This window comes from Staurois parvus, unplaced genomic scaffold, assembly GCF_062004578.1.
Source record: "Staurois parvus isolate SC_StPar_1 unplaced genomic scaffold, SC_StPar_1.0 ptg000166l, whole genome shotgun sequence".
Lineage (NCBI taxonomy): Eukaryota > Metazoa > Chordata > Amphibia > Anura > Ranidae > Staurois > Staurois parvus.
In genome coordinates, this window is record NW_028317962.1 from 4,087,806 (window position 1) to 4,111,204 (window position 23,399).

The 23,399-nt window shown below is 43.1% G+C and overlaps 1 protein-coding gene across 2 annotated transcripts in view; it reads left to right on the plus strand.

The window, feature by feature from the left end:
* ASTN1 (astrotactin 1) overlaps window positions 1-23,399 on the plus strand; it is a 715,149-nt gene that overhangs the window by 579,152 nt on the left and 112,598 nt on the right. For both annotated transcript variants that reach the window (XM_089676329.1, XM_089676330.1), the window contains exon 14: window positions 6,134-6,261. In XM_089676329.1, the coding sequence (XP_089532455.1) occupies window positions 6,134-6,261 (128 nt within the window). The remainder of the gene's footprint in view (window positions 1-6,133; window positions 6,262-23,399) is intronic.

A 23,399-nucleotide genomic window follows, 5' to 3' on the forward strand; every position in this document is an offset into this window, starting at 1 on the left:
TGCCACCTATCAGTGCCCATCAGTGCTGCCTATCAGTCCCCATCATTGACACCTATCAGTGTCCATCAGTGCCACCTATCAGTCCCCATCATTGCCACCTATCAGTACCCATCAGTGCTGCCTATCAGTACCCATCATTGCTGCATATCAGTGTAGCATCACCAGTGCCTCCTCATAAATGCCCACCAGTGCCGCCTATCCGTGCCACCTCATCAGTGCCCATCAGTGCTGCCTATCAGTCCCCATCATTGCCACCTATCAGTGTCCATCAATGCCGCCTATCAGTCCCCATCATTGCCACCCAGGGGCGAACTGACAACTCATGGGGCCCCCAGCCAATAGGGGATCATGGGGCCCCTGTGTCCTTGCCCATACTCAAAAAAGCCTATGAAAAAGGTACCAGGGGCATCTAATGGGGCTCCCTACTGACCCTGGGCCCTCGGGCAGTGCCCGAGTTTCCAAATGGTCAGTCCACCACTGTTGCCACCTATCAGTGCCCATCAGTGCCGCCTATCAGTCCCCATCATTGCCACCTATCAGTGCCCATCAGTGCCACCTATCAGTACCCATCATTGCTGCATATCAGTGCAGCATCACCAGTGCCTCCTCATCAATGCCCACCAGTGCCGCCTCTTCAGTGCCACCTCATCAGTACAGCCTATCAGTGCCACCTATCCATGCCACCTCATCAGTGCCCATCAGTGCTGCCTATCAGTGCCCATCAGTGCTGCCTATCAGTGCAGCCTCACGAATGCACATCAGTGAAGGAGAAACATTAGCAACATTTTATAACAGAAACCATGAAAAACTTTTTTTTTTTTAATTTTGTTTCCTTTTTTTTTATAGTGCAAAAAAAAACACCCAGGTGATTAAATACCACCAAAAGAAAGCTCTATTTATGTGAAAAAAATGATAAAACTTTCATATAGGTACAAAGTTGCATGATTGCGCAATTGTTATTCAAAGTGTGAGAGTGCTGAAAGCTGAAAATTGGTATTTTAATAATAAATATTGTAGCAGGTTATGTCTATGACCAAATCAAGCATAGACAAAACTTAAGAAAAAAAGAATCGGATAGCGCAGGGATGAATTTGAACCCCTGTCAAGTTTGAATTGGTGCTTTGTCATCATTAGGGAGATGCCCACTGTCACTGAGACAAAATGGAATGGGAAATTCTAAATTTTAGAGTTGTCTCCAGAACAAGAAGAGAGGTGAAATCTTCCAATTGGGACACCTGGTCCAGTGTCAATTCTCATATTTTAGGGTTTTCCTCTCATTTCCATGTTGCATCCACAGAGTGGGAAGCGAAGGGAAATCTTCCAAATGGAAAACGGCAGCAAAAATTAAACTGACAAGGGTTCTATTATTATAGGTACCTATATAACACTGTCAATTTATGCAGTGGTTTACATATATATTGTACATTCACATCAGTTCCTAACCCTCAAGGGGTGTACAATCTAAAGTCCTTAACTTTCATTCACACATACTAGGGCCAATTTAGACAGGATCCAATCAACCTACCAGCATGTCTTTTTTGGAGTGTGGGAGGAAACTAGAGTACCTGTAGGAAACCCATGCAGGCACAGGGAGAACATGGAAACTCTAGGCAGGGGGTGCCGTGGCTGGGATTCAAACCAATGACCCTAGTGCTGCCAGGTGGAAGTGCTAACCATTTAGCCACTGTTCTAGCCCTCCCCTACTCTATCCACAACTAAAATATAACGTTTTTCCTATACATGCACTTTAAATGGGGAGAGGAAATATGCACATATGGGCAAATTAATGTGACTTAGGGCTCGTTCACACTAGGCTGTTTTGCCAACGCTTGCCAAACGCCCCTTTAGCGTTTGGCAAGCGTTGGTCCGGTGTTTGCGGAGCGTTTTTAACGCTCGGCAAACGCTCCGCAAACGCCGCATGCGCGGTTTAGCGGCGGTTGCTAGGCGTTTGCCGAGCGTTAATAACGCCCCACAAACGCCTATAATGCATTTGAGTGGTGTTACCGCTCCGCAAACGCCCCGCAACCGCGTCGCAACCGCACCGCAAAGGCCGGCCGGGCGTTTGCGGAGCGGCACCATAGACGAGAATAGGAGGCTTCAAAGCCTCCTGACTCGACCAGAGGCGTCCGTTTTGCCGCGACGCAACGCGACGAGACGCAAACGCTCCTGTTAGAACAGCACCATGTGCTGTAATGTGCAGAGTTGGCAGAGGCGTTTGGGAAGCGGTAAAAACGCTCTCTGCCACCTGCACACAAGGCTAGTGTGAACGTAGCCTAAAAGTGTTACTAAAGGCAGTTTTTTTTTAAATAAAATAACAAACACCTTATACTCACCTGCTCTGTGCAATGGTACTGCACAGTGCTGCCCTGATCCTCCTCTTATTGGGTCCTCTGCTGGTGATCCTGGCTCCTCCTCTTCTTTGTGTGTCACCATAGCAAGCTGTTTTCTATGGGGACACACACTGCGTTCACCCTGTGTGAAGAGGAAGAGAGGAGAGAAGAGATGTAGCCATGCACAGTGCTGACCTCTTCTCCCCTCTCTTCCCCTTCACACAGGGAAGGGGGAGCACAGGGAAATAAAAAAATTTATTTACCTTAATACAAGCAATGCATTATGGTAAAATAAATGTTAGCCTTAGTATCACTTTAATGTTCCAGGCTGAACAAAAGATACCTGAATGATATCTGAACAGTTAACAATAAGGGAACCCCCAGATTCTGTCCTCCATCGCACACTAAGTGAATGGGTAGTGGGGTTAATATAATTGCCATATATGGGCAATGATATCTATTCTTGCACATTTGTTTACATTACTGGGGATTCCTTGACAGGAAATAAATGGGAGTGAGTGACATCACTGATTGCTAAGTATGCAGCAGGTGACATCACCCAATGCTTCCCTAACAACCATTGATAGGAGAAGAAGAAAACAATAGCAATTGAAAAAAACTATTACTACATACAGTTTGACATTTGGCTCCCACTGAATGAGTTAAACGTTTTCAGACAAACGAGTGAAAAAGCAGATTTAGGTATGAACCTGGGTTCAGACCAGACTGGGAATTAAATCCTAATATTCATCTGTGCTTCACCTTTTATTCTATTTAATATTATTCTACCTAATAGGGTAGATAACGCATCATACCCTTACTTACTATGGCACGTGTCATTTATTTGTCTAGCTGCATCACTGAAAAGTCAGCAAGTACCTTCCAGGAACATTCTCTTTTCTGTTCCTGCTTTACTATGAACCCTTTCTGGCATTTAGCCATTGGAAAATGTGTGCACATAGTTTTCTTTGCATGAGAAAAAAGTTTGCCTACAAAATATATTGGTATAGGAACATGCACAACTTCAGGAAATAATGTCAAAATCCTGTTCAAAGAACTTATCTAGCTGATTGGTATTCTAATCCAATAGTTTCAGAACTTTTTGAGTCACTTACCTGGAATAAGTATGCAGATAATGATTTCTGATTATGCTTAATATAAACTCATTTCAGGCCACTGATTTGGAAAATGTGGGAACCAACTGGACAGCATCAGAACCAGATCCTCCACAAGGCAACCTAGACAGAAGCCTAGGGCCTGGTGGATGTACAAAGGGTCCATCTCCAACTTTAATGCTCATGCAGTTAACCAAGAGGATAGTGTAATTGGTTGAACCTATTTGCTTGCCTGTCACTTGGGGGTTTATTTACTAAAGCTGGAGAGTCCAAAATCAGACTCCCTTCTGCATAGAAACCAATCAGCTTCTAACCTCAGCTTGTTCAATGAAGCTTTGGCAATGAAACCTGGAAGCTGATTGGTTTCTATGCAGAAGGGAGTCTGATTTTGGACTCTCCAGCTTTAGTAAATAAACCCCTTGGTGTCTGCTGGCCATTCCTGAACAGTCAATGCCATTTGGGTAGTTTCTCTCTTATTATATTCCTTATAAGCAACAATCAAAGTTCTGGGTATGGGGGGTGTAAAGCAATGCTGGACACAATAACAAAAAGCAAGTCTTATACACACAATACACAGGTAGTAACACCCACAATATACATGTACATTTAACCAACACTTACACCATTATTCTAAGCATGTGAGAGACCCACTACCAAATGAACACCTGCCCTGGCACATCATAGCATTCACTCAGCACTCAAATAAATAACAGAATCCACCTGCAATATTCTTGCACTGTCAAAACCTTCACTTTTATTATCACACAACACAGGAGGATATATCTTATAGTCATCACAATCTGCATAGTAACACACACCAATAATAATGTGAGCATTACAACACATCTTTTGACAGCGTCGCAGCATAGAATTAATACATTACCAAAGCTATGAGAAGACGGGAAGGAACAGACCGTATTGGAACCATAATGCACAAGAGGTCGCAGAGAAGCCTTGAACGTGACCAATCAATGCGCCCATATAGCCTTGGCAAGAGTCCCAGTGTCAGAGCATCCCCTTTTGCATAGGAAGGCTCCCCCCTGACCTCATTCAGGCTTCCCATTTTAAGCCCTGTTTCTTGCACTTTCCCGAATTGGGCGGGCAGCATGACCACTCCGGGAGGAGCTAGCAGAAAAGTTTCATGAGGATAACAGAGTCACACCCAGTCACATTACTTAACAAACAACGTTATCTAGCAATATCACACTTTTGCTTTAAATCAGCTTCTGATCTACCCTTAACTTAAAGATTTCTAACTTCTCAAACAAGCAGACATCTTTAAATGCATAAACAAGTTCTTATCTAATTTAAACAGTCTAATGTAACATTTTTGCTGTCACAAACACTTCTTATCTGCTTTAAGCAGTCTAATGTCTTGTGACTCTGTTCCTTTAGCCTAGATAAACTACTTCAATGTAATTTCTCGTGCTTCTGGCATCTGGGCAACGATGCTTTATTGTAAAAATTCCCCAAGAAACAAAGGGTCCAAGGCCAACACATTTCATAGGCATTACAAGGAGCAATGCTCTTACCTTGCCTAGGGCCCCCTGCATTACTTTGTCTCCAGTCAGAATAATGTACTAGTGTAGCACACCACCTAAAGAGCCACTAGTGAATTTGGATCTATTTCTCCCTTAGAGCACACACAACCAGGCAGCATTTCCTGCACTCTTCCACTAACTTCAAAGAACAGTCTAGGAGTTTCTTTTTGGGTTTTTATTGGGAACAATAAACTTAGATAGGGATAGGGAGCATGGGATATCCCATTAAACTGTAAAACGGAACAACTTGAGAACTCTTCACTTTTGGCTGCACTGTACAAAATAAGGAATGTCCCATGGGATCCCTATAATGATGGTGACCTGTACTCCTTCCAGAGTTAAAAGCTACAGATAGTGACTACCCTTCAGCACTGTGGCCATTTACTCACATAGCCACAGGACCACTGGTTTCCTCCTGCTGATATCCACCAGGCTCTTCCTAGAGAGGGAGATGTAGACTCCCACCTCCTTAGGACAGCTGAACTCTTTCCCACCAACTTCCTCCAGATCCAACATGACTAGAACTTGAAACAGGCCCCCTAGCTAAGCCTAGCTGGGTCCTTGTGTCTTCCTGAAAATGTCTTCTAAGGTTCTCCACCAGGGGCAGAGCCCTGCACAGGGGTTCCCTCCTGTAAGACTGGACCCAGAAACACTGCAATCTGTTGCACAGGCCTCAGAATATGTATGGGCTCTCTCACCACCTACTGGGCACACCTCGGACTGACAGGAGTACCATAAATATTCAGGCTGCATGCCCTGTTCTTCCTCCCACTATGGTTGTAGAATCATCTAGAAGCAACAGAGCAGCAGCCTGTGAAACACTGAGCAACGCCTACTTGTCTGATTACAATTGAGCTAATTAAATTTACCTAACAGCCTACTCTACACTAGGAGGGTACATCAGGAAAGTGGCTAATAGTTTCACGAGGAAAACAATAATAGCATCATCCATATTTATCATAATACATATCCCCTATAAATTATATTTACCACCATTTGTTCTCTCTTATCACAGAAATGTATTAAAATTTGTGTACTGCACTTTGATTCGTTATGTTTCTGATATGAAGACTCATTAAGAACTACCTCTAAAGGCAAAATGTCCCTTCCCAATCCTTCACTAACATTCATTTTTCTTCTGTTGTAGACAAAATAACTTTGCTCGAGGTTTGGAGCACCAGCTGCCAGATGGTCTTCTTGTTACCACCGTTCCATCAGAAACCCAGTGTCATGAAGAGATATCTGAGCCTGTTCCCGACCCTGATTTCCTGACAGGTCAGTAAATCCATTTATTTACCCACTCACAGCTGGTTCAATACAATGTGGCAGGAGAGCAGATCAAGAGATGTCTAATAGATTGCGAAATTGCATGCTTAACATTACTGTGAAAGTCAGGTTGTCAATGGAACGCGTGAATGTGAATTACCTTGGTGAAATGTGCTTTTTCAACACTGTTGTTACATTATTAGCTACGTTTTGCTACCATACGAGAGTTTATTATTTATTGGGTGTTTTAAACCTATATTATCACCCTTTAATGAGTTATCGCATGTCAGTCTTGGAAGGGTTTTTTATTTTTTTTTGTGAGTGAAAAGCTTGATAAACCATTAAAAGGTGATAATATTGAGTGATAACACATAAGCTACAGATCGATGAAACCACCTCTGGGTAGTGATGTCTCAGACAGGTTTGAGAAGGAAATGTTACATTCAAATAAGGCTTCCTGAATTCTGATAACTCAAAGACTGGCTTCCCTCTCTTTATGGAATGGAGTCTTGTAATATTATTCAGCCTGTGTGTGTGAGACAGAAGTAACAGGTGAGGAAATCTGTGGCGGAAAACAACAAGACCTTTGAGTCGAATTGTCTTTTTTAATAATTTGCAGTATTCATTTTTGTTGGAAATAAATTTTGATCTATACATGATGCTTAAATCAGTATTAAACTCAAAACCAAAAATGTAGTATAGTGGATCCTACCAATCATTAGATGTGGTAGTTACATTAGTTTTATTTCTAGGCTTTTTCCCCCTCTCTTTTCACCTGGTGATCTGGACAGTAACAGACCTCTTGTATGCCCCCACTCTGGATGAAGGAGCACAGGGTGCACCTTTGGATAGCAGCATTATTATTCTGGGGGAAGGGAGATATACTAGCTACTAGCAGATTTAAATACACTAACACATTGAAGCCAAACTCCAGCTAACATTTTATATGCAGTTACAACAAACATTTTTTTTTCCTTTGGGATAAAGGTTTTACATAAATAAATAAATAAATAAATAAATAAAACATGATCATTGTAAGCTTTTCCCTAAGTGTTATATGGTCTGTCTCATCCCTGTAAATGCAAGAGAGCTTTTCTGTTGAAAAAGAACAGACTTACTGGCTGGTTCACCAGATAAAAATAGAGAACAAAAGCCTAAAAAGGAAACTAATACTGCCGTCCCCTCTAAGAATTGGTAAGCAACAATATAATGTTTGCTATTGGGTTTAATACTGCTTTACGCTATCCAAAACATGTCTATTTTCTTTTGAATGCATTTTTGCAGAATAAAAAAATAATCCTTAACCACTAGCCTACAGGGCACTTATACCCCCTTCCTGCCCAGGCCAATTTCCAGCTTTCAGCGCTGTCAAAAATTGAATGACAATTGCGCGGTCATGCAACATTGTACCCATATGAAATTTTTATCATTTTTTTGAGACAGATAGAGATTTCTTTTTATGGTATTTAATCACCGCTGGGATTTTTATTTTTTCTTAAACAAACCAAAAACCACTGAAAATTTTGAAAAAAAAACATTTTTTCTTAGTTTTTGTTATTTTGTAAATAAGTGATTTTTCTCCTTCACTGATGTGCGCTAATGAGGCTGCAGTGATGGGCACTGATAGGCTGCACTGATGGACACTGATAGGTGGCACTGATGGGCACTGATGAGGAGGCACTGGTAGGTGGCACTGATGGGCATTGACAGGCATCACTGATGGGCACTGAAAGGCAGCACTGAAACATGACACTGATATATGGCACTGATAGGCGGCACTGACTGGCACTGATAGGCGACACTGACTGGCACTGTTAGATGGCACTGACTGGCACTAATAGGCTGCGCTGACTGGCACTGATAGGCGACACTGATTGGCATTGATAGGTGGAACTGACTGGCACTGATGGGTGACATTGAAAGGTAGCTCAGATGGGGACTGATATGTGGCATTGATGTGCACTGGTATGCACTGATATGTGGCATTGATGTAGCACTGATGGGCACTGGCACATGGCACTGATGAGCACTGACAGGTGGAACTTTTGGGGCCACACTGATCATCAGAGCACACTGATCATCAGTGCCCTGATGATCAGTGTACATATCCCCTCCACAGAAAGCCAATTACCGGATCTCCTCTCCTCTCGAGCTGTCAGCGTGACAGCTCGAGAGGAGAGAAATGCCGATAACCGGCATTTCCGTGTTTACATGTGATCAGTTGTGATTGGACACAGCTGATCACATGACCGAGCCGACATCTTCGGTTCTTTCCGTGATCCGCTGTGTCCGAGGGACACAGTGGACCGGTGATCGCCGCGCTGCGCGCTCCCTGAGCTGCACATGCGCAGTGAGAACGGTAGGACGTCATATGACGTCCTACCAGAACTAGAGAACCACCTTGCGCCCGTCATTGTACTATAGGGCGGGCTGAAGGTGGTTAAAGATGTTGGGTCTAATAAAGTAATTAAAGATTACCTGTTATATTCAGTTACCTCCTGCTATCTAGCTCCCTCATCACCTCCTCCGTAGCTCATATCAGGACTTCTCTGGAACCTCTCTCACCCTTTGGAACTCCCTACCCCAAACTCTTTAGCTATCCTCTGCTCTGTCCACCTCTAGGCAATTCCTGAAAGTTCATCTCTTCAGGAAAGCCTATCCCACCTCTACCTAACAGCTGAAATTTTACTTTCTTCATCAACCCACCACTCTGGCCACCATTATTACCTTTTGTATCACTTGCCCTTCCCTGTAAATTCTAAGCTCTCCGAAGCAGGGCTTTACTGCCCTCCTTGTATTGTAACTAAACTGTATCTTGTTATTTCGTAAAGAGCTGCTCAAACTGTGGACGCCATATAAGTTATGTATATTAAAAATAAAACCAGCCATTACCCACAATGTAATGCAAGTCTTCCGTCTCCCCATCAGCACAATGCTGTACCTAGAAATAAGCACACCTGCTGAAAGCAGATTTGTAACCTTCGGTGCAGGTATTTCGGCAGCTCAGAGTTCTCCTTTAGATGAGGCCAATGTATTGGATACTGACATTGTAAAATAGTGTTGTGATGGGAAATAACTAAAAGGTTCAGATGTGAAATTCACAGTTAGACAATTCTAGCTCAAGACAATGCTAATCAGCACAGTGACATTATCGAACCATTACGTTTTTCTTAGACATCTTCTTATCCCACTCTAACATATGCTGCGTAGTCAGCTCTCCGATATTGTATGAACCCTGTCTAATTAGCAGCTTTCACAGATAAGTGGGATCTGTCATTACTCTGCGCTCACCTATCACGAGAGCTGTCCGCAATTCTCCTTTTTAGCTTACGCTGTAACCTTATACATGCACGCACATTATCTTCCCTTTATGGAAATTGGTAACGTGACTTAAACGGATGAGGTTGACCTTTTGTTAATATGATAAAAGGATTGTAAGGATGTTTTGACTCTGCCCGGTCTCCTACCTGTATCTCACAAATACTGCAAGCCACCTCCTTGCCAAACCCTGGACAGATTTCATTTTTCCTTCTTCAATGCATATTCAAGGGAAGGATGGCAGCATCCGGCGCTTTGTGAGCTTAGCCTGCATCAGTCGCTATGCTGCCAAGTTTAAATTTATGTTTTTATGGACATGTGTTCAATAGAACACACTTGCTACAGCATGTTCTATGAATATTTAAAGGCATTATGGACTGCAAGCTAGAAGACAATAGCAAAGAATATCATCTTTAATAAAAGTTATAAAAAAAAACCTTAAATTGTTTGTGCTATTCCAGTGTACAAAGCAGGCTAATCAAAAAACCATGGCCAAGTCAGGTTCCAGTAAACACTGTGTGCAGAGTTGTTCCAGCTCACCCCTTTGTAACCGGATTGACATAATAGCTGCTGGAGTAATAGAAGAGAGCCAAAAAAAGCCTCGGTGTTAAAGCTGAACTCCTGGAATTATTTGATTTTCAAAATGACAGAAGAGAAGTAGGGTGACACTGGGCTAAAGCCCTAGAGTGCCATCATCCCAATCTAGCAATTAGGGATGAGCTCAAAGATTGTTTTTGGTGAGTTAGCGGCAGTGATTGACAATGGATTTACAATGAGGGACAACTATTGGGGATTTTTTTAAATAAAGGACTGGTCAAAGGTTTTTGTGTCCTTTTTTTCCTTCTTTCTTCTACATAATTTTTTTTTTTTTACTATGTATCCAATATCCATTCATGTACCTGACCTCCTCCCCCCACTGTGGCCTGGTATGTGGCCTGGTATGTGGCCTGGTATGGTTGTGGAGCATCATCTTCCCCTTTCCTGGCCAGCTAGGCTGCATACTTGAATTATAGGTTTAGTATGGATTTTCTCACAATTTTTCTTTGTGTGTGAAGTAAACCCCTAAAATCCATACCAGGCTCAAAGAGTCTAGTTTACATTTTGGGGGGACTCTGTCTATGGAATTTACCAGCAATCTAAAACTCTTTTTTTCCTTTGTACTGTAAATATCAGTGTTAAAAATTACTGCTCCCATCTGCATGGAATTTGTTTTTATAAAATTGTTTGCATTGGTACATGTTTCCCAGGGCACACAATGCTATTTTTTTTTTACCTCATTTTACTATTAGTCCAGAAAATGGACATTTTGGCTCTTATAGATCTAAATGGGGTTCTGGTTCAACGTCCAAACAACTTTGTTCACCGAAACCTGCTCTAACTAAACCCTAGGGCAGTTTGGCTTATCACTACTACAAATATTCACAATAGAAATGAGGCAAAAGATGTTTTGGGCTCACTTATAATCTGTTGATTGGTAGGAACATAGAACAAGAAAATCTTCTATGTCCTCTCCAGTACTACCATCTTGAGACAGGACAACTTTATGTAATTGACCTCTCCATCGTTTAGTCCCACAAAAACTAAACCAAAGCTATTTCCTTGGAGAAATGGGTGTAGATGTAATTTGCTGTAACTATATAATGCCAGAAACCAAATGTTACCACTGTACTGAGATCAGTGGAATTGCATGTGGTCTTGTAACTCTTTCACTGGGAATCCTGATGATGTGGAGCTATTAAAAACACATTGACTGCAATCTTGTTACCTGGAAAATGGGACATTCAGAATAATGCAATTACTGAATATATGTGGTCTTTGTAATGTGGCAAATAAAAACATTGCACTGCACATCATACTGTATGTGATACTTTTAAACTTTTATATGATAGGATTAATACATTCATTTTTTATAGATCTATGGGCTGTATTTATATCCTTTGATTGCCATCACAGAAAGTCCCTAGGTTTTTTTTTTTTGTTTGTTTAATTGCAGTATTTGCAATTATTTGTATTATTTGTGGCAGCACCGTGGCTAAGTAATTAGCACTTCTGTCCAGCAGCAATAGGGTCAACAGTTCAAATACTAGACATGGCACTACCTACCTTGGATGTTCTCCCTGTGCCTGCGTAGGTTTCCTCTGGGTACTCCGGTTTCCTACCATACTCCAAAGACATGCTAGTAGGTTAATTGAATCCTGTCTAAATTGATCCTAGTATGAGAATGTGAGTTGACTGTAAGCTCCTCGAGGGCAAGGACTAATGTAAATGTACAATATATACTGTATGTAAAGCACTGTGTAAATTGACAGTGCTATATAAGTACCTGTAATAAATAAAAATTAAATTCTTACATTGGTCCAGCTTGCTACTATGTAGATATGCAGTAAGCTCATCTGACTAGATAAAAATTGATTTAATAATTTAAGTAGCGCATCATATTTCATAGTTTTGGTAAATTTATAGATGATTGTGCAGAGATTGTACAGTCATATTGTAACATGAATTTAGTCACACCTGATAGACTGCTGAGGAAGGAGTCAGTGCTACTACAATGAATGTCATGATTTTCCGGTTCCTGCTCAGATTCTATGTGAGTGGCTGCCCCATTGAACACTGACTACAGGGGGTCACTGGCTCAGCAGTACTGCCATTGAAAGTATGCCATAAAAGTATTTCTTTTCTATGAAGGTGCAAGGTAAAAAGGAGGAGCAGTGACATCATGATTTCCACCTAATCTAATCAGAGAATGCCTTGTGTTCACTGAAAATAATACAAGACGCGCTATGAATTCTGGGGGTGTTGGAGGGGGCAGAGCAATCCCCTGTGGTCAGTGTGCAGTGGGCAGTTGCTTACATTGAACCTGAGCCAGACTGGAAGGGCCACAGCTATCACTATAGTAGCAGAGTAATAGAAGAAAGCCAGGCAAAGCCTAAGTTTTAATGTAAACAGTGTTTGTCATCCTCAGCATTGGTCCTTCAGATATGAATAATAAGTAAGCAGTGGTTAGTAGCCTTGTTAGGGAAACCCCTCCCACAGGTGGGTATTGTGGGTGGGGCTAGCTTTGTCCTTTATAATCTGTTGTTGGAAGACTTATGGGGCAGAGGTTGATATAAAGAGGTTGCTTACAGAATAACAAGATGTAAGATTGTGGCCCAAGATTGTGGTTGGCATTCCCATGTTAAAATTGAATTTGCACTGAAAAGTGTTGAAAATGTCGGGTGCAAAGAGTCAGAGGCATATTTGTGTTTTGGAAATAATTGTGCACATTGTTCCTGCTACAGTAAAACTTTAAAAAAAGCTGTGCATATGGACATTCTGTAAAAGAATATGATTCCTACATAGAGGTGTTGCTTAGGCCATCAAAAAAGCCTATAGATGCCAGGAAATACCTTTTTTAAATAATAATTTTGTACATAGGAAATAAGGGTTTGAGACGCTGTTTTTTTCTTTTTTTTGTTTATGTTTTAATATTTTTTTATTATTAGTTTTGTAAAATACTTGTATTTCTACAGGACAATATACTGTACATTGTATGAGTATGAGCTATATAAAGATGTTTTATATTTAATTGTTGTGCTCCCATTGCAAAGACACTCTCTTACTTCATATGCACTTGACAAGACAGAAAGTGGTAATTAATATCTCTGGGCGAAGTTTTTAAACCTCCTCATGCTAAATCTTGAAATTCATCTCATAGAACTTGTTGAGCCTGATTGAACATTCAGTTAAAATGTCTACTGCTGAACCAAAGTTAAGCCTGAGCTTCCAATTGATAGGGAGCATGAGCTAAAGAGCATATCAGACCTCTGCAGAGAGACCACTGCACCACAGGTGCTGGCAGAGGACAGTCTTTTTACACATACAGTATGCTGCACATGCTTTCGAGAAAAAAAAAGCGAACTATAGGACATTAATCACTTTTTATTTTGATGCACCTGAAGTGTCTTTAGCTTAATTGGGCTTTAAAATGCAAAGACAATAAAAGAAGATACATTATAACATGTCATTTTGTATTTAAAGAGAAATGTAACTAGTAAACATTTTTTAATTTTCTCCTCATTTTCTTGTCTTTCATGGAGGAGGAATATAGATAAGCATGATATTTGATTCATTTATTGAGCCTGGTAAACAATTTTTGTATAGAGGGCAGTAGAGAATAAAAAATCCCATTGATGGGACAATCAGGCCACCCAGCCAAGCACTTTTTCAGATGTAGGCATTTTGATTTTTGAGTTTGGCCTGATATGAGTTTAGCCATATCATACAGGTGTAAGCACTTGGCACCCTATCCAAATTTCCACGCTGTAGACAACACAGTAGAAGTGGTTAATTAATGATAATATACACATACATATGGGCTGAGCACAATGCACCTGATGGGGGGCATTGGAAACAGTGGTTGCTAATGTCTACCTAAGCAGGCAGAGACTGTGTTCATGTGAACGCAGCATTAAGGTGGTTCTCCTACTTAGAAGTGAGCAAAGCAACTGGCACAATTAATTCCTTGTGTACAATGTACCGTACAGTGCATCACACTCTCTTAATCGTACCTAGACTTCTGCCACCCAGTGCCTGAGTCTTCTGAGGGGATACCGCAGAGCCTGCATCCTGCTCCTCCATCCCAGCCATCATGTCACCTCATTCCCAGTGACTACTTTAGATTTCTCACTAGCATTAAGCAACAAACTATATGTTTCTGAACTTCTGTACTCCCAAGGATCCTCTTCTCTTCCACTCTCCCATGTCATATAGTCTAGATACATAGAGGCTCTGTGTGCAATGTATGTCCTGTGTATGGGGCAGCAATAGCTAGGTGGGGACTATGCTACGGAAACAACTCATTACCAGAACTCTCCATCATCCTTGTCAAGTCACACCATTCTCTCACTGGCTAGCAACGTTAGCACCTGACGCTCCTCCTATTACTTATGGCAATGGCAATATGGCACTTTACTTTCAGACTCCACCACTTGTTAACCCTTGTTAATGTTCTCTCCTGAACTACTCTTTGTCCCCTGTTACAACCCTTGTTCTTTTGTAAGCCTTGCATGCACCCCTTTTCCCAGGAACTTCAGACCAGGCATTCACTTTGAATAAAACTAGAACTTTACTAAAAGTTGATGCAGTTTACAGTCACATTTAACAGTCTATTGGAACATATTCCCCATTTCTCCTAACTCAGGCTGCCCAGCTCTTACCTTGGTGCAATGTCAGAGTCCATATAACAAAATCTATATAAGGTGAGTCTGCCTTCTGCTACCCTGACTTGGTTCCCATAAAAGGGAGGACAAATATTCAGAACAGCATTACATTTTGCAGCGATCCTTTATGCACATTCCCATGCAAGGACCCCAAGAGTTTCTTTCCCCTGATTTTATAGCCCACCACAAGGGGGCAGTACAGTGATATCCCAGGAACTGACATCAATTAACCCCTTCCTAACCCCATGGGCAGCCTGCTAACCAAAGACATGTTGAACAACTTTAACCAGTACCAACCATGGTATAACAGAAAGGCAGAATGTCACATACCCAAGTAGGCACCTGCCTACATAAAGATAGACAAAGTCAAAAGTATGTGTCATATGTAACTTAGTCACTTTATTTTGCACTATATGACTGGGCACCTTGGGATGGCAATATTCAGAGTTCATGTCAGATGCAATAAACAATCTTTTTTCCATCCCTCCTTAGATCATTTTGTTGCAAGTTCAAGCCATGAATGACACAAATGCCATTCCAGTAGTTATTTGCATTGCTAAAAAAAGCACAGCATAGGACCAGTCTAAAAGAAAGCATTCTTTGACAGTTTTATTCATGCAGATTATCATTCATAAACTGTTTAGGAAGGACTGTGATTTCCTGCGATGACCTACCACTCAATAAAAGTCATTGGCTTGAGTCTGTAAATAAACTGTATTGTTAGCAGAAATCCATGGCAATGATAAATTTGTTTCTGCTATGATTGCATTTCAGGAAGAGGCATTCCATATATAGCAGCTTCTATCTTAGGAAGTGTTAATGTTACAGGAGCAAGTCAGTACAAATAGTTTTGTAGCGCTATCCCCATGGGAGTCTCTTGTATTTTGCCTGGGTCTCCCCTTGCTAGGCACAACGTATTTTCACAGCCAGGTACACACACACTTCTGCGCGTTGTCTTCAATGACCAGTCTAGAGGATGTTGTTTTTGGTGTTTTCTTGTAGAATTGGGGATAGGGATGGGGAATTTAGTAGGCTCCAAAATTAGAACTATTCACAACTGAGTACATATAGCTGATCTCTTAATTGAGCACTCTTGATGTCCTGGCTGAAAGCACATAGCAGACTTCTCTTTAGATTGTAGCAACAAGTAGTCTAGGAGTGAGCAAAGTCCCTTTATCAGTAGTAGTAGTAGCTCCTCAGGTACAAGCCAGTTACAACAGACTGCGACAGCCTAAAGGTAACGTAGCTGAGCAAAGTCCTATACAGTAGAAACAGTTGGACAAGCTCTTCAGAACACCAGCCAGTGGGGGGGCGTGTCCAAGATGGCGACCGGAGCGGCCGCATAATCCGGAGCTCCGGTGCCAAGCTTCTAAATCCGCTGCCATCCGTGCGGCAGCGGATCACGGAGTGACGGCGGAGGACCCGGGTAGTATCCCCGATCCCGGGGAGTCGGAACCCGGGTGATATTTCCGCCCCTCGTGGCGGCTGACGTCCGCGGCCTGGTGCGGCCGCGTGGGCCGGGGCTCCGGCGCCACCCATCAGCTCTCCCATCCGCACCTGCTGCCATCCGGGCTGTGGGAGATCGCCTGGGGACATCTGCGGCGCCCTCTGCATTGCTGGGACTGGGGGAGAGACGCCGCTGAGCCTTGCTGCTTCCCGCAGTGGCATCTGCGGCCTACATCATCTGCCTGGAGCCTCCATCTGGTCACAGTGAGTGGGGGATGCGGGTGCCCTCTTGTCATTAGCTCCCCCCACAGTGACTTGGGGAGTGGGCCTCACGTTGCTGACCCCGGAGCCTGCCATCTCCCGTAACCACAGCCCCTGTTGGGCTCAGAGGCCTACTGGGGCCTTAATATTGCCCCGTGGAGTGTCTCCCTGGAGGGCCCTGTGCTTGGTGTTGGAGGTCCTCTGCTTCCCACTTGTCCCTCTTGTGTCCTAGGTTGGGATCTGGTGCCATCATCCTGCTCCGGTGTGCTATATCTGCGTGTCACTGTGATCTATGTCCTCTCTACCCTTCCATGGCTTGCTAAATATCTTTACAATATAATGTTCTCGCAGATGGATCTAACCGCATTCATGTAACTACAATCCTAAACCTATTATGGGCGTTATAGGTCCCCTGGGGTTATAATCTCCATTCATTATCCTATTTTCAGTTGATCACCCCCAGGAGACTCCCTGTATGCCGTCCACAAAGAAAAAAAAGGGACAAGCCCAGAAGTCCCTCACGACATACCTACTTAAGGCACACGAGCTTTGTAACATGTCTCCAGTCAATACAGAGCGAGCATCCCTGTCCGATCCCACACAGGATACCACTGCTCCCTTATCGGCCTTGGTCAGTGAAAATACACAGCAACTTACAAAAGGAGACTTGGAGTCCTGCTTGGAATCTATGTACGCCAAACTAGCCGCCAAATTTCAATCAGAATTGCATAAAAGCACTAATGTTCTCTCTCAGGAAATAGCCACATTAGGTTCCAGGACAGACCGCTTAGAAACCAAACACGATGAACTTAGCCTGGCCTATGGTGAACTTTCCAGAGAGCATGATCATTTACAAACTGCCTTTTTTTCAACTACAGGCGCAGGTAGAGGACCTTGATAATCGCAATCGCAGGAATAATCTGCGAATCAGGGGAATCCCGGAGTCTATGTCTGACCTCTCCTTAATCGTGACCAAATTATTTCAATCACTCCTCCCGGATCGTGACCCTGGGTCTTTTGCCTGTGACCGCATCCATAGAGCCCTGCGTCCTAAACCTCCTACTGACAAGCCACCTAGGGATATTGTCCTGTGCATGAGGGACTTTTTGACCAAAGAGGAAATACTCAAAGCTGCTCGCAATACCCCTACGATCTCCTTTGAAGGCTCGGTCTTACAAATCTTTCCGGATGTTTCCCCGGCCACGTTGGAGAAGCGTAGAAAAATGAAAGAAGTCACAACGGTCCTGTTCTCAGCTCGTATCCGCTACAAATGGGGCTTTCCCTTTAAGTTGATTGTTCCACATAATGGGAGCACATATATAGCTACATCCCCTTCTGAAGGTAGAGCAATCTTGGCCAAACTGAGCCTAGCGGATGCCCCATCACCTCAACGTCCACCCTCCACCCCTCGGGTCTCTCCCATTTGCAATACCCCATCTCCACGGAGAGATAGAAGGAGAGTCAGACAGGATCCGGGTTGACAGGTCCATTCTCACTTTCCTATTACCTATTGTTTGACAATCCTTGGTCTTGCCTATTGTCTTTTATGACTTTACCGAGAATTGAGACACAGGGATTTTGTTTCTTACATCTTACGCTGTCAGGATGTGTATTTCTATGGTTACTGCTATGTTAATTTTATAATCCTGAGTAATGTGTGTGCTTTGCATTGATAGCTGGACGAATCAAGGTATAACAAGGGTCTTTGGTCCCTCTTAATTGCGCCCATTGGTTTATGGTTTCACAACTCTTTGACACGTTACCCCACCCTGCCTCCTGACATGGCCGGAAGTGTCGCCGCCCGATTGAGGGGTGGTAGTTCCGTTTTCCATGTTTTAGGGAGACAGGGTTTGGGCCCATTTGGCCCCTTAATATTTGAACTTTTTGTTTTATCAGGTATGACAAATTTTCAGCCTGATCCATGTTCTTCAGTTACCCTTTTATTTGTAGGAGCTCTTCAACTCTCCTCTCTATTGTTTTTTGTCGTCTTTTTTTTCAACACTTTAGTGCATGAGGATGGTGTTGTGTCGGTCTGTGGACATCATGGCCCCCATGTTGGGGCCGGGGGGTCCCCTGGGCTGGTTCTGCCACCTGTACGTCTGTCTGCTATAGACCTGCGGATTTCTATGTCTAGCCAATTAATTTTAGGGGATATCCTTGTAATGTGTACTTTTATGATGATAGTAATAAGCTCTGTTTACTATGGTAATTCAATGTATTTCGCATAATGTCCAGGGTTTCAATTCGCCAAACAAGCGCAAAATGGCCTTTCTTCAATATAAACGACTGGGAGCCAAGATTATCTTATTACAGGAAACACATTTTGCAGCTGCAAAACACCCGACATATTTTCATAGATCTTATAGGCAGGGGTATTATACCCTGCATTCCTCCAAGAGTAGGGGCGTAGCCATCTTTCTACATAACTCATTCCCCTTTGAGGTTCAACATGTGTATCGTGATCCGGACAGTAGGTTTATCAGTCTTAAAGGCACCCTTTCAGGTCGAGAACTTACTATTGCTAATGTATATGCACCGAATTCAGCACAAGCTACCTTTTTTTCAAAATTTTTTGGTACTCTGGATAGGTTTTTGTCTCCTCATCTCTTGGTGGGTGGGGATTTTAATCTAGTGGCAAATCCTCTTTTGGACCGTAGTTCCCCTTCGCATTCTTCCCAGGCTTTCCCAAAATCCCTTACTAAGAAATTAGATACCTTCCAGTTGGTGGATGCCTGGAGAGCGCACAACACCGGAGCCAGGGATTACACATTTTATTCCCACCCACATGACTCTTATGCTAGATTAGACTATATGTATTGTACCCCGATTTTACTAGCTAATTCTAGGGTAGCTTGCATTCATTTGAGCCCCTGGTCGGATCACAGCATTGTGGCCTTATCTATCACATTTGTGGGATTGGCACCTACTCCCTTCTCTTGGAGACTTAATGACTCTATGCTAACCGATATTGACTCTCGCCAGGAAGTGGTTACATCTATTCAGGAATATTTTCAATCTAATTTAACCCCTGATATTTCCCCAGCCACACTCTGGGTAGCCCACAAGGCGGTCCTACGAGGCCGACTTATCTCCATGGCCTCATCCAGAAATAGAAAACGTTGGCAGCAAATACTACTTCTAACCCGAGAATTAGAAGCACACTATAGAAGCCATGTCGCTAATCCATCTCTACTTAATAAACAGCTACTGTCCCAAAAGCGCTTGGAACTGAATGCCCTGCTTTCCCAAAAAACTGAAAAGGCCCTTCGCTGGTCGAAGGCCTCATTCCTATTACATAGTAACTCGGCATCTACCATGTTCGCAAGGAAGTTGAACCACTCTCTGCGCCCCCCACACGTGTATAAATTACGCACAAATTCGGGTGTTATCTCATCTCTACCTCAGGAAGTCTTGGGTATTTTCGAACATTTTTATTCTAAACTACTAGCTCCTCCGCAGTCGGATTCTGTCCCTCTGTCGGACTCTTGGCTGGACTCTATACCCCTCCCTGCCCTTACACCCTCTCAGATTGTCACTCTTAATGCCCCCTGTACTTTAGAGGAAATAACATGTGCGATAGGCGCGCTCAAGCGCTCTACTGCGCCGGGTCCTGACGGATTTACCGCTAGCTATTATAAACATTTTGCCTCTACATTGGCTCCATACTTGATAACTTTATTTAATGATGTTTTGCAGGGGGGTAAGTTCCCTGAGGAGATGTTATTGGCTAACATGTCTCTAATACCCAAGCCACAGAAGGACCACTGTTTGCCACAAAACTATAGACCAATCTCAGTCATGAATAATGATCTAAAGATATTTAGCCGTATTTTGGCGGACCGGTTGGCCCCTATCATCTCCTCTTTGGTTTCTCCAGACCAGTCGGGTTTTATTCCCGATAGATTTATTACTGATAACATTCGTCTCACTCTAAATGTTATTCAAGACGCCAATTTACATTCCAAAGAGGTTCTGTTGATGAGTTTGGATATAAACAAGGCCTTTGATAGTGTTCTTTGGCCCTACTTGTTCTCCTTGCTACAGAAAATGGGCTTCAGTGAGGGGTTTTTGGCAGGCATACATGCCCTGTATGACTCTCCTAAAACGAGAATTAGGCTTCCTGGCTGTAACTCTGACTTCTTTACATTGGGTAGAGGTACCCGTCAGGGCTGTCCTCTTTCACCCCTTTTATTTGCGCTGGTGTTGGAACTAGAGATGAGCGAATCGAAGTATCCGAAGTGGAATTCGAGTCGAATATCGGAAAAATTTCGATTTTCGAAATTTTTCAGAAAATGGCGGCTGACATGTGCGGCGACGGAGCGGGGATGTCTGGGAAGGCGCGCAGACAAGGCGCGCTGACCCATAATGCATTCCTCAACTACATGTGATCGCATCAGCCAATCAGCAGCCAGCCAGCCAGCACTGTGTAATGGTCGAGCTATAAATAGCGGCCATTTTGGAATTCTTCATTTGCCTGCAGTTATTGAACAGAGGCAGACCGCTCTGTACTAGGGACAGGGACAGAGTTAGGGCCACAGAAACGATAATTGGGGACAGAGAAAAGTTACTTAGGGACAGAGAACCATTACTCAGGGACACAGACTTGTTAATGAGGGCCACAGAATCGTTATTTAGGGACAAAGAAACGCTAGTTAGGGCCACAGAATTCATAATCAGGGACAGACAGAATTGTTACTCAGTGCCAGAGAATTGTTACTTAGGGCCACAGAAACGTTATTAGGGCCACAGAATTGTTACTCAGGGACAGACAGAATTGTTACTGAGTGCCAGAGAATTGTTACTCAGGGACAGACAGAATTGTTACTGAGTGCCAGAGAATTGTTACTTAGGGCCACAGAAACTTTAATTAGGGCCACAGAATTTTTACTCAGGGACAGACAGAATTGTTACTGAGTGCCAGAGAATTGTTACTCAGGGACAGACAGAATTGTTACTGAGTGCCAGAGAATTGTTACTTAGGGCCACAGAAACTTTACTTAGGGCCACAGAATTTTTACTCAGGGACAGACAGAATTGTTACTGAGTGCCAGAGAATTGTTACTCAGGGACAGACAGAATTGTTACTGAGTGCCAGAGAATTGTTACTTAGGGCCACAGAAACTTTACTTAGGGCCACAGAATTGTTACTCGCACAGACACAGAATTGTTACTCGCACAGACACAGAATTGTTACTGAAGGCCACAGAACTGTTACTTAGGGCCACAGAATTGTTACTCGCACAGACACAGAATTGTTACTCGCACAGACACAGAACTGTTACTGAGGGCCACAGAACTGTTACTTAGGGCCACAGAATTGTTACTCGCACAGACACAGAATTGTTACTCAGGGCCACAGAACTGTTACTTAGGGACAAAGAAACGCTAGTTAGGGCCACAGAATTCATACTCAGGGACAGACAGAATTGTTACGGAGTGCCAGAGAATTGTTACTCTGGGCCACAGAAACTTTACTTAGGGCCACAGAATTTTTACTCAGGGACAGACAGAATTGTTACTGAGTGCCAGAGAATTGTTACTCAGGGACAGACAGAATTGTTACGGAGTGCCAGAGAATTGTTACTCAGGGCCACAGAAACTTTACTTAGGGCCACAGAATTTTTACTCAGGGACAGACAGAATTGTTACTGAGTGCCAGAGAATTGTTACTCAGGGACAGACAGAATTGTTACGGAGTGCCAGAGAATTGTTACTTAGGGCCACAGAAACTTTACTTAGGGCCACAGAATTGTTACTCGCACAGACACAGAATTGTTACTCGCACAGACACAGAACTGTTACTGAGGGCCACAGAAACTTTACTTAGGGACAAAGAAACGCTAGTTAGGGCCACGGAATTCATACTCAGGGACAGACAGAATTGTTACGGAGTGCCAGAGAATTGTTACTCAGGGCCACAGAAACTTTACTTAGGGCCACAGAATTTTTACTCAGGGACAGACAGAATTGTTACTGAGTGCCAGAGAATTGTTACTCAGGGACAGACAGAATTGTTACGGAGTGTCAGAGAATTGTTACTCAGGGACAGACAGAATTGTTACTGAGTGCCAGAGAATTGTTACTTAGGGCCACAGAAACTTTACTTAGGGCCACAGAATTGTTACTCGCACAGACACAGAATTGTTACTCGCACAGACACAGAATTGTTACTGAAGGCCACAGAACTGTTACTTAGGGCCACAGAATTGTTACTCGCACAGACACAGAATTGTTACTCGCACAGACACAGAACTGTTACTGAGGGCCACAGAACTGTTACTTAGGGCCACAGAATTGTTACTCGCACAGACACAGAATTGTTACTCAGGGCCACAGAACTGTTACTTAGGGACAAAGAAACGCTAGTTAGGGCCACAGAATTCATACTCAGGGACAGACAGAATTGTTACGGAGTGCCAGAGAATTGTTACTCTGGGCCACAGAAACTTTACTTAGGGCCACAGAATTTTTACTCAGGGACAGACAGAATTGTTACTGAGTGCCAGAGAATTGTTACTCAGGGACAGACAGAATTGTTACGGAGTGCCAGAGAATTGTTACTCAGGGCCACAGAAACTTTACTTAGGGCCACAGAATTTTTACTCAGGGACAGACAGAATTGTTACTGAGTGCCAGAGAATTGTTACTCAGGGACAGACAGAATTGTTACGGAGTGCCAGAGAATTGTTACTTAGGGCCACAGAAACTTTACTTAGGGCCACAGAATTGTTACTCGCACAGACACAGAATTGTTACTCGCACAGACACAGAACTGTTACTGAGGGCCACAGAAACTTTACTTAGGGACAAAGAAACGCTAGTTAGGGCCACGGAATTCATACTCAGGGACAGACAGAATTGTTACGGAGTGCCAGAGAATTGTTACTCAGGGCCACAGAAACTTTACTTAGGGCCACAGAA